The sequence below is a fragment of the Pieris napi genome, chromosome 4 (genome assembly GCF_905475465.1).
Source record: "Pieris napi chromosome 4, ilPieNapi1.2, whole genome shotgun sequence".
NCBI classification, from domain to species: domain Eukaryota; kingdom Metazoa; phylum Arthropoda; class Insecta; order Lepidoptera; family Pieridae; genus Pieris; species Pieris napi.
Window position 1 is genome coordinate 5663549 of NC_062237.1, and position 15477 is coordinate 5679025.

Below are 15477 nucleotides of genomic sequence, written 5' to 3' on the forward strand. Positions count from 1 at the left end.
ATGAAAAAAAAAATTTACTTACTAAATATTAATAACCAACCAAGAAATAAAAAACATGTTTGAGGTAAAATTAATTTAATTTAATAATCACAGTAAAACTTCTTTGTCAGACCTAGTATCAACTAAGTATATAATCTATGCTAAGATAAATATATAGTTTTAATAATGGTATACCAAACCTAAGTTTGTTTTGAACAAATAACAATATTTTTTTTAAAGTTCTCTACAATTGCGGATATATTATAACAAAGGCAGTGAAATTATGTCTCCACAAGTTGACGATTCATTGTCTGTGCCGACACATAAATAATTATTATTTGCTACGCGTCGTTTCATTTATTTCCATGTTAACCCTTTAATTGTTTTTGTATTAAACGTATCAAGACTATAATGAAGTTACAGTGCTATTAACCTAAAAAAGAGTAATTTAGCAACGCCCTCCATTCCCGGAGAGAACGGTAGTTCTCTTCCCACACAGAGAGACCATTTAGGAAATTAACAGAATCTTTGATATGATGGGGCAATGTGTAAACTATTCCTCTACAACATTTTTAACATTTTTCTGTCCCTATAATAAACGATTATGACTAGCAATTAATTCCAGATTTTGTGTGTTAAAATTATGTTAGTAAAAAAATATCATCCAATCCAAATTCAATAATATTATTTTGTGAAATTTGACATGGAAATGTGAATGAAAATAAATGATTAAATATTCGATACAAAATATCAATACAAATCCGTTCTATAGTACGAATCATGTTTATCCTTTAAAAGATCCAAGTTATATTTAGTATCAACACCTCTAGGTTCAAAGAAATAACACTGTTGGTACGAACTCCCAAGTTCACCTGTAAAAACTGGTACATACTTATATATTAAGTAATCATTTTCCTCCTTCGTACTGGGGAATCGGTGGTTATTTTTCCTACATTCACTTACGAAAAAGTCCATGAAATATCGATTTGTGTGTAACGCGTTCATTGTGTGTGGGTAATTTTTAGATGCCTTCCATTCGTAGGCGATCTTTTCGGGGTGAAATTGAACTCCATAGAAGGGATACCTGGAAAGAGAACATAAACTATATTGTTCGGACTGTATACGTTTCCCTAACATGTGATCGGCGTGAAGAGAAAACAATATTTTTTCAATATTCCTTTTAAAGTTAAAATAGTTCATACATTTACGATATCCTCCAGCCAAATTTGATCTTTTTCAATAAAATTAATAAATTGAACAAAACTTCCAGATTATAACATTCTAATAGTATAAATGCTTCTATCTAACTTCTATGACTAACTTTTCGGAGCGTAGTTTCCTCATATTCCGATAGATGGCACTGGTAACAAATATTAACTAAGTTTCTTTTAATGTCTACCCCAATTAAATTGCCATATCTAAATGTTTAACACTATTTGACATTTCGTCCCTTACTTCTGTGCTTCTATAGTCATACTTATTTCCTCACATTCTTACATATTATAAAATGAAGTTTCCTGGCCGCGGTTATCTATGTGTACGAATGAGAAAAACTCAAAATTGAAAAAAAAAATATAGCTTTTTTAATATTTTTATATATCAGGAGGCAAACGGGCAGGAGGCTCATCTGATGTTAAGTGATACCGCCCCGCCGCCCATGAACACTCAGAATGCCAGAGGGCTCGCGAGTTTGTTGCCGGACTCTGAAGAATTGGTACGCTCTTTTAAATACTTGGAAACACTTCAGTGGGCAGCTGGTTCCATATAGTGGTTTTATGCAACAAATTACTGTTTAAGTACAAAACCAACCTGTTGAGTAGAAGAAATACATTTCGTAAAACCATGTAGGATTGGTTTATATTCTATATTTTTTTTAATGAAATGCAAATTGACTGCCAATACTACAATTGTTAGAGAGGTTAAAATACACGAAATCCACGAAATCCACGCGAGTGATACTATATGCTAAGTGATATAGGTATGTTATCTAAAGCTGGCGGCTTCAACACATTCACACTTTGTGCTTGTGTAGTGTCTGTGAATAAGCGCGAGGCGTGATGTCAAACTAAAATACAATCACAAATACATCACGAAAAGACTGTCCGTCTCTCTCGCGCTCGGTCAAGCTTATGAGTATAAAAGAGACAGTTTTTGTTTTGCTTTTGTTACTGTACATGTTGATCTTTTTTCAAACATTACCAGGACAATCTCGTGAAATGGTGCACAATGTTTTTAATTATTTTAAGCATCTTAATAAAAACAGTTTAATGAAATTTTTTTATTTTTTATTTAACATCAGATGCGACTGGGGTTTCTAAGAGGAGTATTGAAAGAATTGTTAGTGAAGTAAAAGTGAAGTGTGTTGAGCTACATGGAACTTATGTCGAAAAATGAAAAAATATTTACACAAACTACTCTTTTACGTTCTTGGTCGGGCTTAGAACTTTTGGATCCACCCTCGAATGCACATAATATTATGTATTTGACACATTTTTATTTATTTACAACCCACCCAACCTTACTAAAACCAGAGTAGACTATAATATATAGCTTGGCAAAAAAGTCATATTTTTAAACATACTGTATACTGTATAGTGAAATTGCATTAGTGTGAGTACTGTGAACGCGCCAGCTTTCGATAACCGACCTATACTATGGCTATGATTTTTTCCTTTAAACTAATTAAATGTGATAATTTAATAGTTAACTACAAACACCTATATTTTTCACCTGGTGTGTTCAATAGTTGCTATAAACGATGTCCCGTTGTCGTCCTTACTGTGTGACGTAACTCGCCAGTCTTTAGTCAAGTTATGAGATTTCAAATTCTGAAACCATTAAAAAGATCATCACTTTAACTTATGAAAGATCGTAAACGCACTCAATTACGAACGGGTACTACTTTAAACAAGGTGGGTCACCTTACTAAAATTAATGATAAATAATTTAACGGTTTAAGAAAACAACGTAGAAGGGCTTATTATAAAACATGGACTATTGTTAGTCATTACACGCTTTATATTAGCTTCACCTGTATGTATGTATGTAACCGACTCCTTCGGACTCGATTTTGACCCACTTTAAACGGACAGATTTAATTCAAACTTTGTACACTTATAAAGAATCAGCGACAATATAATAATTTCATAGGTTTATCTCGAAAAAACAATGAATTTTTTTTAAGTCCACAAAGCAATCCGATTAAATTGAGACAACACGTATTGCTGCTAGGACTAAAAAGTGGAAAATAAATATAATTAAAAAAAACTATAAAACACGCTTTTAACTAAAAAGTGAAAAATAATTCCTAATTTAGGCTGAAAATGGTAATGAACAAAAAATACTGGTATTATTGTGAAAAAGCGTGGGGCGCTCTGTACCATTTTCAGCCTAAATTAGGAATTATTTTATTATTACATGGAAAATCTTCGTTACCTTTGCTTTGTCACGTGACCATTCCCATACAAATTCGTTTAGCGTAAATGGAACACGAATGTCGACAAATAATTTTGTCTCAAGCGTATAGTTCACATTAATTATATGCCAATGCTAAAGTTTAATACGCTAAACAAAACGCCTGGTCCAAATATTTGTATGGAAACTGTGGCGCATTGCGCATAACATCTGTCATACAAAATTAAAGTCATACAAAAATAAATCGACTTACTTCGTCGAGTATACAAAATTGGTGCGCGTTGACAGTGATATCTTCAGTTTCAAGAATTCTGATAATGTCTTCAGTAGCATCTTTAAACATTTTACTGCTACGAAAGTCTGAAATTTTTAAAATTTATTTTATACTAGCGTTCATTCTTAACATCGCACAGCTGAATATTTATGTTATAAAAATTTGTGTTAGAAATATGATATCGCGGACTTTATCGCGGTCTTCTATAAAACTGTAGTCGTTGCTCTATTATTAGTACAGTTTCGCAGTATAGGGATTTAATTAGTAATTTTTAACACCTTCCTATACAATACTATCCAAGTTTACATACGTAACCCTTACTTATTTGAAAATATTATATCAGGAGTAATGTAGGAATCTAATGATGGATTTTTTTTCAAATAGGTCCAGTAGTCATGGGTCTTATTCAATTCAATTAAACAAACAATCAAATCTTCCCTCTTTATAATATTAGTGTAAACAATGTCAAAGCTTATTTAATTTGCTTTAACAGATTACAGATTCTATTTAAACACCACCAAAGACTTTTAAATAGTCTGTTAATTTATTTAATGTATGTTATTGTATACTAAGTAATAGTCTATTATATGCTTTATATACTATTATAGGTACTGTCATATGTAATCTATTTGATATAAATAACGCTAAATTATGCTAAAGCAAAGGTCCAAGCCATGTTACACACCGAAATATATATACGTACATATTCGAGAACTATTCCTCTATACCTTTTTTTACTTTTTTAAATACAAGAATGAAACCATCTTCGGTCATTGATAAAAATATCTTAGAGGATATATTTTAGCGTGCAGTGACCGTGCGTTGGGCATAGACAAGGGCAGCCTGTATAGGTGACCACAGATAGAAGATACGAATGTGGTCGGGTTCCACAATCTAGGTATTACAATTTTTTTGTATGCGCATGATAATAATGGTAGAAATATAATCAAAAACCTCTTCCGGTCATTGGTACACATTGTGTTGTTATTACCAGGTCAAGTTGACCGAGTAATAAACTCATTACTGACTGTTTGTAAATTGATAACGTATCGATATCATAACCGTGGTAGTGTTCCTAACAGTACTATACTGGAGCTATTTTTAATTTCTTTCATTTTTTGTTGTAAGTTTTTTTATAAATCAAATTTTGTCGTGTTTCAAGACCCGTAAAACAATGGGGCATGAAGCACGCCAATTTTGCGTTAGATTGACCGTCTCAATCAGACTTTTTGCCTACTAACGCACAACCGTTGTTTCGCCGGGAATAAAACGGCACTATTGATTGAATAATAATGTAAGTTAATAAACATGAAGTAGATGAGAACTCTTTTAGATCAAAAAGAACAAACGAAAATAAAAATATATAGATAATAATATTAGAGTGTTTGCTTAGTGGTTTCGGCGTCCGATTCTCATCCTTGAGGACGTAGATTCGACCGCAGCTGTGCTTTGTACTTTATGTCTATTAACACTCGCTCGTACGGTGTACGATAAGACCGTGAGCAAACCTTGCCGTAGACACAAAAAGTCGCCGTGTACTAGACACAAAAGGATTATCATCTACTCGCCTACTAGAAATAACAATTGATCGCGAAACAGATACAGAAATCTGAGACACAGACCTAAAAGTTTGTAGCTCCACAGGAAGATTTCAAATTCTAGTCGTTTTATATAAAAAAAATATATTTATTATCTCCAGTGTACACGGTTATAGACTGTGGACATACCGAAAGGTAATATAATCTTGTTTGCCTTGTTATTGTTCAGTTTGACAAACAAAGAACGAGTTTTTATAAATAGAACGCAGGATTTCATTTTCGCAGCTTTACCAGTCTTTTTTTCTTTTTCTTTCGTTTTAGTCTTAGCTAATAATAATATATGCTGAATTTATTTTAACCTAAGGCTTAAAAGCTTAGAAAATTTTGAACCATACATCTAATTATGAATTCTCAGTTTCAAAATCTTGGCAACAGTTTCCTTCGAAAAGTTTTATTATTTATTTATTTACAAAAGCTTGCTAACGCTCGGCACACTCATACATTGGTACATTAAAAAAATAAACTACAAAATTTAATGCGACAAGCACTTATAGGTAAACATAACAAACACGAACGAAAAAAAATTACATCAATTCATAATTTATAAAAATTAAAGGAATTGATTTCAAAGTGTGCTATCCTACTATGGATATCCTAATGTTTTTATAATATGTATTTATCGACTGTCTAAGTCTTTACATTTCGCGCAAGTGCAATATCCATATCTAGATCAATTTGTTTAATATGTCGTAACATTTAATATCATATCCAGTTTCTATACTATAGAATTGAAAAATTGGTTTTTATGTTCTACTAAACATCCCCTACGCAAATTCTAGCCAACTTCATGCAATGCATGAAGTTAACCAATTTTGGCAGAAGACGAACAATATTTGTAAATTTTACATTTTACAAATCCATTCACGATAATCCAACTATGAAACAGTTTTGCTAATCGTCGTGATGAAAATTAATATTAAATAATCTAAATATCTTGTTTAACATTTAAACTATTTCTTACCCTTTGTAAAGTTGAGCGATAAATTCCGAAACGAATAACATTTGACTCTATTTTCCTTCTCCCCTCTTCCAGATGCGAGTATTATTAGTAATTCAAATCCCAAACAAGTGCCAAAAATTGGGAAATAGTCTCCCGATCTATTCATTTCTTGAGCTATCTCGTAAATATGCTGTCCAGCATCGGCAAATCCATTCGACTGATTGAAGAATGTGGCGCCTCCTGGAAGAAATACCCTGAAACATTTCATACTTGATGATGCAAAAGAAAATTTCGGTGACACTCATATAATAACAAACTAATGTTTTGCATTCATAAGATAAAACTTTATTTCTATCTTACCCATTGATTTTTTTCATAAGATCCTCATAATATTTGCGGTTCTTTCCAATGCTGCAAATAAAATCTATTAAAAAAAAACACGTTATAGCTAAATCACGAGAAATCTAAATTTCAATTAACATAAAAAGCAGTCAAAATTTAGTTTCAATGCTACACATCCATAATAGTTATATAATTTATAGCTTATACAAATGAATAACTTAGCCATTCTAATTAGTTTTCTATACTAATATTATAAAGAGGAAAGATTTGATTTTTTGTTTGTTTGAAATGAATAGGCTCCGAAACTACTGGACCGATTTCAAAAATTCTTTCACCGTTGGCGAGCTACACTATTCCCGAGTAACATAGGATATGTTTCATTTTCAAAAAAAATAGGGATGCTTACTAAAACTTGAATAATCTAACCCAAGGTATAAAAAAAATAAACAAAAAACTTCCTTTAATCGCGTGCGCTGCGAAAACTATTAATGATAGAACAAAATGATGTATGACAATTTTTCAGGACACATCACTATCTGTAAAAAAATTCGCGACAGCATGTCTCTATCTCTTATAGTTACGTCACAATAAGCGTCCTTTTATTATTATTTTTTATTAAAATACCACCGCTAGAAAAGGCTCTTTATTCGTACCTAGGTATTGATCCTTATCAAAATAATTACCAACGTTTCACATAAGCTACAATTTAATGGCATAACCACCAAAAAAGCATGGTGGATTGGTGTTCTCCTGCCTTTTCTCTTGAATAGTTTAGTAGGTACTATGTAATATAACAAAAATCTTAGCCACAGCAACGCTTGGCCGAGTCTACTAGTTTTTTATAAAATATAACCAAAAAGCGACCTTACATACGTAACCTTAATAAACCTACAAATATTTACGCACAGAATTGGCACAACTCGTGCTCCCGCAGCTTCAACATGCTTCACGTATGACGCAGCGATGTAACTCGTATAGTTTTCGTCAGGAAACTTCGAATGAAGATGTTTAGATTGTTCTTGTGATAACACGCCGATAATAGGTCGATCGTTCAGTGCAGCTCTCGATGTTCCTTCACAATAGTATACATATGCAGTCAATATTAACGCTTTAATAGTTAACATTTCTAACCAGCCTTCAGGAGACCCACCGACCAACCTAAAACGTTTGCACCCTTAAATAAAGAATAAATTAAATAAAATACAATTTCGCTACAAACCATATAAAAATCACACTTGTGACGTCGTTGAAAACACAAATTTTTATGTTGTACAGTGAACTTTTATACCTGACATGCATTAGGCTAAGGGACTGTTATGTTACTGAATATAACTCGTTAAATGTTATTTATATACGGGATTGTTTTAGTACAACGCGTTTACAAAAGTAAACAATGTGCGCGTGCAAGCAATATATTTTGACAAATTATCTTTTTGCATTTTATATAAATTGATATAAATCTACCTAATCTTATCATAGAGCATTTAATGTCAGGTTTTTTTTAACGCTTTAGGTAAGCTACCAAAACAATGTCGATTCTGATTAATTCTTTTATTTTAGAGTAGATAAAATTATTGTCTTTATATTGACAAATATTTTGTATATTAGCTATCCGAATTAAAATATACTACTATTTAAAATATACTTAAATCATAAATAAATCAACATACATATTACGTCGATTTATTTATGATTTAAGTATATTTTAAATCGTAGTATATTTTAATTCGAATAGCTAATATACAAAATATTTGTCAATGAACATATATATTGTATACGCACCTGTTTTCCACTTTTTTCGGGACAATAATCTTAGATAGTAGCAACCTATCAATAATATTAATATAGTGTTATTGTTAAGTACAGACTTTAATAAATGATATACTTGGTAAAACATCTTGTAATTAGATATTGTGACTCTATTACCCCATGGCATAATATGTTATATGTATGTCATGGATAAATTTACGCGCCTGCGCGTTTTTACGATTGCCATTACTAAAGGTACGAACATTTATTAGAAGTACACAAGATTGCTAGCTATAAAGTATAAATACATATTATGAACCACTGAATATCTTTATAGGATATATTTGATTTAGGTTCAGAATCGTGCATTAAATGAAAATACACTTTGCCCGATTGAATGTTGAAACGTCAATTTTTGTAAATTTATTGCTGATTTTGGAGTTGAGACATATTGGCATAATAATTTCTATTTCCATACTGTTTCTTTTATAACTGTGTTTTAAACATTTGTATGTCATAGAGTAATAATAAAACCAATAAACTAGTTATTGTGATGAGTAATTTTCATATAAAAACAAATCGTAATTATCGGTTATTATCGATAAAAATGTCGACAAGGGACGAAAATGTTTATAAATTTGGCAATTGTCTTGCTAATCATTACCTATTCATGATCAAATATCTCTATCAAATATGATCAAAAATTTAACAAAATATTGTTATATTAGAATTTAAAAAACGCAAAGGTGTCGTAAAGTTATTTCACACGCAAAAAAATTAACTGGCAACAATTTATAAGACGTCAATCGTCAAAAAGAAAAATGCCGCTGCAAAAAAGAAACGTAATGATAAAGGTATTTTGTTAGCGTTTTATGATGTTACTGTTAATAGATTATATTACATAAATTTCCCTTATTTACAAAACTTACAAGTTAGTAAAACGACAAAGTAGGTCAATGTTAAAATATAAACGCTTAATTGTATTCTAGGTTGGTTTCCTGCGTTGACAGTGGAATTCGGATATTTTCTGTAGTACAATAAGAATTTACTTAAATAAACATGTTTGAATTGGTAAGTTTACCATTACTTTACTAAATAATATGTTATGACTGAATAAACTTATACTATCATATTATATTTTTAGAATACGGCGGAACCTATGCAAGTGGACGTTCCACTTGAAGACAATGAAAACAATGAGACAGAGTGCTTTGTGGTTGAAAACCCTACATTGGATTTAGAGACTTATGCGGCCTCATATACTGGTTTTGCGAAGTTGTATAGATTAATGTTTGTAGCTGATCATTGTCCATCACTGAGATTAGAGGCCCTTAAAATGGCCATATCGTATGTAATGACGACTTATAATGTGAGTCTTTACCAAACACTTCATAAAAAACTTGCTGAAGCAATTGCTTCATCTGGCCTTCCTGATGTTGCTGTCCAAATGGGATCACAGGATATTCCTGTTCCCGATACTATGTGGGTTGAGTCAAAGACCAAAAAAGCTGCTATCAAATTGGAAAAGTTAGATACAGACTTAAAAAACTATAAAACAAATTCTATTAAGGAAAGCATTAGAAGAGGGCATGATGACTTAGGTGATCATTACCTGGACTGTGGAGACTTGACAAGTGCACTGAAATGTTATTCAAGGGCAAGAGATTATTGCACTAGTGGAAAACATGTAATTATGATGTGCCTCAATGTAGTTAAAGTGTCTGTATATTTGCAAAATTGGGCTCATGTTCTCAACTATGTATCAAAAGCTGAGAGCACCCCAGATTTTCACGAGGCCCCGCCAAAGGATTCTAACTATGTCATATTTACACGCCTAAAATGTGCTGCAGGACTTGCAGAATTGGCAACAAAGAAATATAAGTCTGCAGCAAAACATTTTCTAGCAGCAAGTATTGACCACTGTGAATACCCTGAATTACTTAGCAGCAATAATATTGCTGTGTATGGCGGATTATGTGCACTTGCTACTTTTGATCGTGCTGAATTACAAAAACAAGTTATAGTTAGTAGTTCTTTTAAATTATTCTTAGAACTAGAGCCGCAATTGCGAGATATAATTTTTAAGTTCTATGAATCTAAATATGCTTCCTGCTTAAGATTACTTGATGAGATAAGGGACAACTTACTCCTAGATATGTATTTAGCACCTCACTTAAATTCTCTTTATATGCAAATACGAAACAGAGCTTTAATTCAATACTTCAGCCCATACTTGTCAGCTGACATGCGTTTGATGGCTTCTGCATTTAACCGAACTGTGAATGCTCTTGAGGATGAACTCATGCAATTGATTCTTGATGGTCAAATACAAGCCCGTATTGATTCACATAATAAAATATTATATGCTAAAGATGTAGACCAGAGAAGTACTACTTTCGAAAAAAGCTTGGCCATGGGTAAAGAGTATCAGCGGCGTACTTCTATGTTTATTTTACGAGCTGCCATGATAAAAAATCAAATGCAAGTTAAGGTAAGGAACAGCAAACTGTACTTTATAATATTATACAGAAATAATATCCCAACAATTTTTAATAATTTAGTAATAGTTTTATTTGCAACCAACAATGTTGAAGTACAAGTATTGTATACAATATTTTCAAAAAAATAATCAGTTTATGCTTACAATTCACTCTTAATTTTGTCAGATAGGTGTATGTATAATTCTAGTAACTCAAAAAAAATTTCAGAATGTTGGGCGCGATACTGGTCCACAGGGTGGGGAAGCTCCAGGGTCAAGCACAAGCCTTACGCGTACATTTGATGCAGTCCCCTTGTGATGAATTACCTCTCTGTAGTTGACATATTACTTTTTACTTTTACATGGTAATTGAAAATCACACCCAAAACTTATCAACTTTGTATAAAAACTTGTTTAGTAATAAATAATTAATTAATGCATTTACTTTGTGTATTGATAAATAATTTTTATTTTTTCTGTTGTGGTTGTTAAGGCCTTGATTGATTCTAAATTAATTGTTTATGTAAATGAACGAAATCACACAAAAAAGCTTCTATAAACAGAATTAATATGTGTAACCATATATTGATATGTCAACAACTTTATGATATTAAAAAGTAAATGCAAGTTCTTTATTATTTTCTAACACACAAAAGCACGCTGACGATTTTTATATCTATAGCATGTTGTTATTCTCACAAGCTTTTTCTTTGTTTCACAAGTGAGTTTTAATTGTGCACATAAATAAGATTTACCATTGGTGCTTCGATTTTGAGCGATTCAAACTCACGACCTCAAAAGTAGGGAGTCGCACGCGTTAGCCATTAGGCAAGATTGAATGGTTGAACATATTGTTTTCTGGATTTTTAATTATTAACATTTATGACATACATCTTAAGAAACAAAAAAAAAATAATTACATTGCTATTTTTGTCATGTCCAATGGTTCAGTTATTATTACTACATGAGATTGGTTGAAGACATGTAGGGCAGCTACCGTTTATAATTCCAAAAGATGGAGGCCTTCCTCCTTCACATGCAACCAACCACTGAAAAATATAAAATTTTTAAATGGCATAGAAAAAAATACAAAGTAAAATTATCCCATGGCCAGAAATAATCCATCTCTGAATCTTACCCTAAGCGTGATTTGTTATTAATCAGACATCATAGTTTAAGTTAAAATATTGTTTTAAATCATAGTAATGAGACGCATTACATTACCTGGAACAAACAGCTTTTATGAAAGTGAACATCACAATTTGAATTCTGGCATAATGGCTGTGGTACAGTGAGGTTATCAGGCAGCTCAGAACAGAAACATATTCCACATATTATATCATCTTTCTCTTGTGCATCATATGGCTTCATAGTTTCACTTAGTGATTTAAATGCGATTGACTGATCATTTAAATCTGAAAAATTATTTTACTCATACATTACAGTCTTCTAAAGTATTATGTTTAAATAGTTTGAAGTTAGTACCAATCTTGTCAACCTATTATTATATTTAGTTGTATTATGTTGTTTTTGATTCTCAATCACTTATCTAAGACCCCTATCTGAAATACAATCAAATTATATGGATAACTTACCAAATATGGATGTTATGTTTTCTACTATATTTTTATCATGGTCCCAATTTAAAATTCCATCTTGTAATTTTCCTTGCCATACTTGGGACTGCCCTATTAAATGCATATTTGTAGGGTATCCATCTAGAGTAACTTCTACATACAGCCATGTTTTGTCATCTACAAAAGAAGTTTATTTAATTAAGAGCAAACAGGTAACAAAAACCTATGTAGAAAGTTAAAAACAAACCAATGCGAATATTTCTGAAATTATCCTTAAAAGTTGGCTTGATTGGATCCAATACCACACAATTATTATCTATATTTTCAAGTTCATAGAAATAACTTTGTAAGCTTTTGACATGTCTAAAGAAAGCACCAACAAGCTCTTCAACATTGCTAAAGCATTGCTCGAGAAATGGCGCATACGGGATATCACCTGCAGTGATCTTTAACTTTTTAACACCTTCATAAGTTATATATAATTCATGAAGCCTTGACTCTTCGTCCCTTAAAGTACATTTGACATCCCTTAGCGAGTCGCCAAAAGCGAAATCAACACCAGGTAGAGGTGCCTTAAGTTCAGATAAAAATTGTGAATCCACTAAGTACGAACTAATTGATTTGAACTTATTATCTTCATCACCACTAATAAAACTGGCGAGTCCTTTTAAAAAAATTGGTAATGTATTAAATTCTTTACTTTGTAATACATTTCGAAGGCACTGCGCTTTATTCATTCTATTCCAAATATAAAAATATTAAACAAGAACTAATAAATTAATAAGGTACTTAAAATATTGTTGTTCATTAATCATTTAAAAAACCGCTAATTTTATTACTTATTCTTCCTGAGGGAAGAGCGCAGGCTAAAGCCATATAAACATACTGCGGAGTGCGGACTGCCACGTTTTATTTAATACTTCTTAAACTCTTCCTTCTTTTATTCTTACGAGTGTCTTAGAGCTTTATAAAACTTCTTAAAGTACAACGTGCGTCGTGCACAACACAACCAGTGTGACCGTTTGAAAATATGGTGATCTACTAAAACTACAAGGTGCCAGTACTAAATAATACCAAAACACGATTCGACTGATTATTTTTACCATATCATTGATAATGATGGGTCAAATGAGACACAACTACAATCCCTTCACTTATACCTTGCTTAACGTGCAACACGCACGCAATATGTTTAGCTAGAAACCTGTTTCTGTATTTAGTTTTTATATGAACAACTTTTGAAAATCTTTCGCATTCAGCGTTTGAAATGTGTATGCCCAATAGACATTTTACATTATTAGTCAAATTTTTGTACTTAGGAACATTTACTGTATAACTGTTCATTATATACAGCACTAGCACTACTACTAGAACCACTCATCAGGTTTTGTACCTCTGAATCATACTTTATTTGACGATATTCCTCGTCAATTAATTGTCTTACTGTATCATTTGTAGTGTCATTTGTCAATGTTCGGAAACCTGTTGATTACGCTGGTAAGAGATGTACAATTTTCACAAACCGCTACTTGTGGGTCTATCAAACGTAACTCGGAATCATTGCTGCTAGGAATCGTTTTTGAAGTTGTACTTCTTTAGGCGCGTTATGAAAAATTCATGAGAATGAAATTTTACGATTGCGCGCGCACCTATGACACAAAATTGGCAGTGTGATATAGCGTGCGCGAGCGAGATGGGAATAAGACAAACTACAAGTAAAAAGAAATAGAATATGCGTGAAGCTAACTTCACGCATATTCTAGCTTAGCAGCTTAACAAGAATTTTGAATGACCATGACAATTGACATCTGACAATGACATTTACCTTTTAAACAAATATAGGAGTTTTAATTATTGTTTAAAATTAATAATTATATACCTAGTTATTTTCATTATACAAAATATTTGTGAAATAATATAAAATATTTGTGAAAAAACTGTGCTAACCTTCCTGAGTGCTTCAATACAATTGAGGTTAACTATCCGTATGTATTATCGAGTATTATTGTTGATTAAAACTGAAACATGAACCATTATTCATTGCTTTTGTTTATTGCGTTTGTTACAGCAACTTTTTAGAAATATTCTACGACCCTATATATCAATAATTGAGAACAAAGATTTAAGCACGAATACTAATAAGGAGAAAATGAAGGCTTGGAGCGATATAACAGAGAAGTAAACATTTTAATAAGTACCTGCATCTCAAAAAAATGACCACATTATTTAATCAAAACATCAGATTTAATCTAGCAAATATAAGGACAAGAGACAAAAAACAATTGATGAATCAGTGGAAGTGCACTTAATTGAATACAAAAAAAGAGTTGTCATCTTATCGCCGTGAAACATCAAAAACTGGAGGTGGAACAAAGCCACCATCACCTTCTCGAGACACAATGGTTTGAAGTAGATTTCAATGAATTTGATTGTGATGCTGTCGAGGTAGGAATGTTAATTATAAATATGATGTATGGTGATGTTCAAGGTTCAACCTTTCAAGCATAGGCATATGCTTACAACATTACTTTATAATATTAATTTAAATTTATAATATGAATTATAAAAAATTTTAAGTTTTGCATGGACAGAGCTTAAATTAATATTCTCTTATTTGTTGCAGAAAGCAAGTAGTTTTGGAGAAGCCTCGTAGATGCACAACCAAGTAATGATTAATTTAAAATTACAAACCGAAATTCTGATGAAGACATTAGAGTCACTTAAAAATAAATAGTATAATGAAATAAAAATGTTTTAAAGATAAATAGTGTTTTATTTGTTTAATGTAAGAGAATAATAATAAATATTTATTTAATTAATTTTTCAAATGTAAACTGAACTTTATTGACTTTAATGACTCCTTTTCCAGTCTTTGATTATTTAATTGTAATTAATTATTTGCATGCAATCAAAAACTATTTTTAATAATGCCAAAGAAGTATAACTTCTTACGCGCGTACATAAGTACACGCACGCTTTTTTTTTAAGTTTCAGTAATACCCCGCGATGACGATTCGAAAGAGACAAAATGATACAGTTGCGGTAAACATCAGACAAAGACGAAATTATGTGAACGAATGGAAATTAGTGTTGCCCCGTGCCCGCCCAACCCAAAAAAAAATATC

The 15477-nt window shown here is 31.7% G+C and overlaps 3 protein-coding genes across 16 annotated transcripts; 1 reads left to right on the forward strand and 2 right to left on the reverse strand.

Moving 5' to 3' along the window:
- Positions 1-62: 62 nt before the first annotated feature.
- On the reverse strand, positions 63-8467 carry LOC125049121 (gamma-glutamyl hydrolase A-like). Of its 12 annotated transcripts, none has more exons than XM_047648227.1 (7): positions 8330-8466; positions 7454-7721; positions 6566-6616; positions 6227-6459; positions 3647-3753; positions 2710-2807; positions 63-1063 (listed from the first exon to the last, which is right to left on the reverse strand). In XM_047648227.1, exons 1-7 carry the CDS (start codon positions 8442-8444, stop codon positions 730-732), a joined length of 1206 nt encoding a protein of 401 aa, XP_047504183.1. In that variant the 5' UTR covers positions 8445-8466; the 3' UTR covers positions 63-729. The 12 variants fall into 12 exon arrangements, with proteins under 12 accessions (XP_047504183.1, XP_047504185.1, XP_047504190.1 ...); XM_047648229.1 differs by having other exon boundaries at positions 7454-7619; positions 8330-8460; XM_047648234.1 differs by having other exon boundaries at positions 7454-7705; positions 8330-8460.
- Positions 8468-9030: 563 nt separating this feature from the next.
- LOC125048734 (COP9 signalosome complex subunit 1) lies at positions 9031-11402 on the forward strand. Its single transcript, XM_047647577.1, has 4 exons — positions 9031-9150; positions 9286-9367; positions 9441-10787; positions 11005-11402. Exons 2-4 carry the CDS (start codon positions 9356-9358, stop codon positions 11092-11094), a joined length of 1449 nt encoding a protein of 482 aa, XP_047503533.1. The 5' UTR covers positions 9031-9150; positions 9286-9355; the 3' UTR covers positions 11095-11402.
- Positions 11403-11711: 309 nt separating this feature from the next.
- LOC125048735 (E3 ubiquitin-protein ligase FANCL) lies at positions 11712-13400 on the reverse strand. 3 transcript variants are annotated; one of them, XM_047647579.1, is made up of 4 exons: positions 12600-13400; positions 12371-12529; positions 12000-12190; positions 11712-11824 (listed from the first exon to the last, which is right to left on the reverse strand). In XM_047647579.1, the coding sequence occupies exons 1-4, from the start codon at positions 13087-13089 to the stop codon at positions 11723-11725; spliced, it is 942 nt and encodes a 313-aa protein (XP_047503535.1). In that variant the 5' UTR covers positions 13090-13400; the 3' UTR covers positions 11712-11722. The 3 variants fall into 3 exon arrangements, with proteins under 3 accessions (XP_047503535.1, XP_047503537.1, XP_047503536.1); XM_047647581.1 differs by having other exon boundaries at positions 13053-13386; XM_047647580.1 differs by having other exon boundaries at positions 13192-13385.
- Between the last annotated feature and the right edge of the window lie 2077 nt (positions 13401-15477).

Bases quoted from the DNA above. Each gene is read 5' to 3' on its own strand.
- LOC125049121 (XM_047648227.1), bottom strand. From the start codon at position 8,444: ATGTTTTACCAAGTATATCATTTATTAAAGTCTGTACTTAACAATAAC. The intron at 7,722-8,329 runs GTGCGTATACAA...TCTTTATTTAAG, and splicing joins CCGAAAAAAGTGGAAAACAG to GGTGCAAACGTTTTAGGTTG. The intron at 1,064-2,709 runs GTGAAAAATATA...TTCTCTTTCCAG, and splicing joins GCAACTATTGAACACACCAG to GTATCCCTTCTATGGAGTTC.
- LOC125048734 (XM_047647577.1), top strand. The intron at 10,788-11,004 runs GTAAGGAACAGC...AAAAAATTTCAG, and splicing joins AAAATCAAATGCAAGTTAAG to AATGTTGGGCGCGATACTGG.
- LOC125048735 (XM_047647579.1), bottom strand. From the start codon at position 13,089: ATGAATAAAGCGCAGTGCCTTCGAAATGTATTACAAAGTAAAGAATTT. The intron at 12,530-12,599 runs GTTTGTTTTTAA...CTTCTTTTGTAG, and splicing joins TTTCAGAAATATTCGCATTG to ATGACAAAACATGGCTGTAT. The intron at 11,825-11,999 runs GTAATGTAATGC...TATATTTTTCAG, and splicing joins ATAAAAGCTGTTTGTTCCAG to TGGTTGGTTGCATGTGAAGG.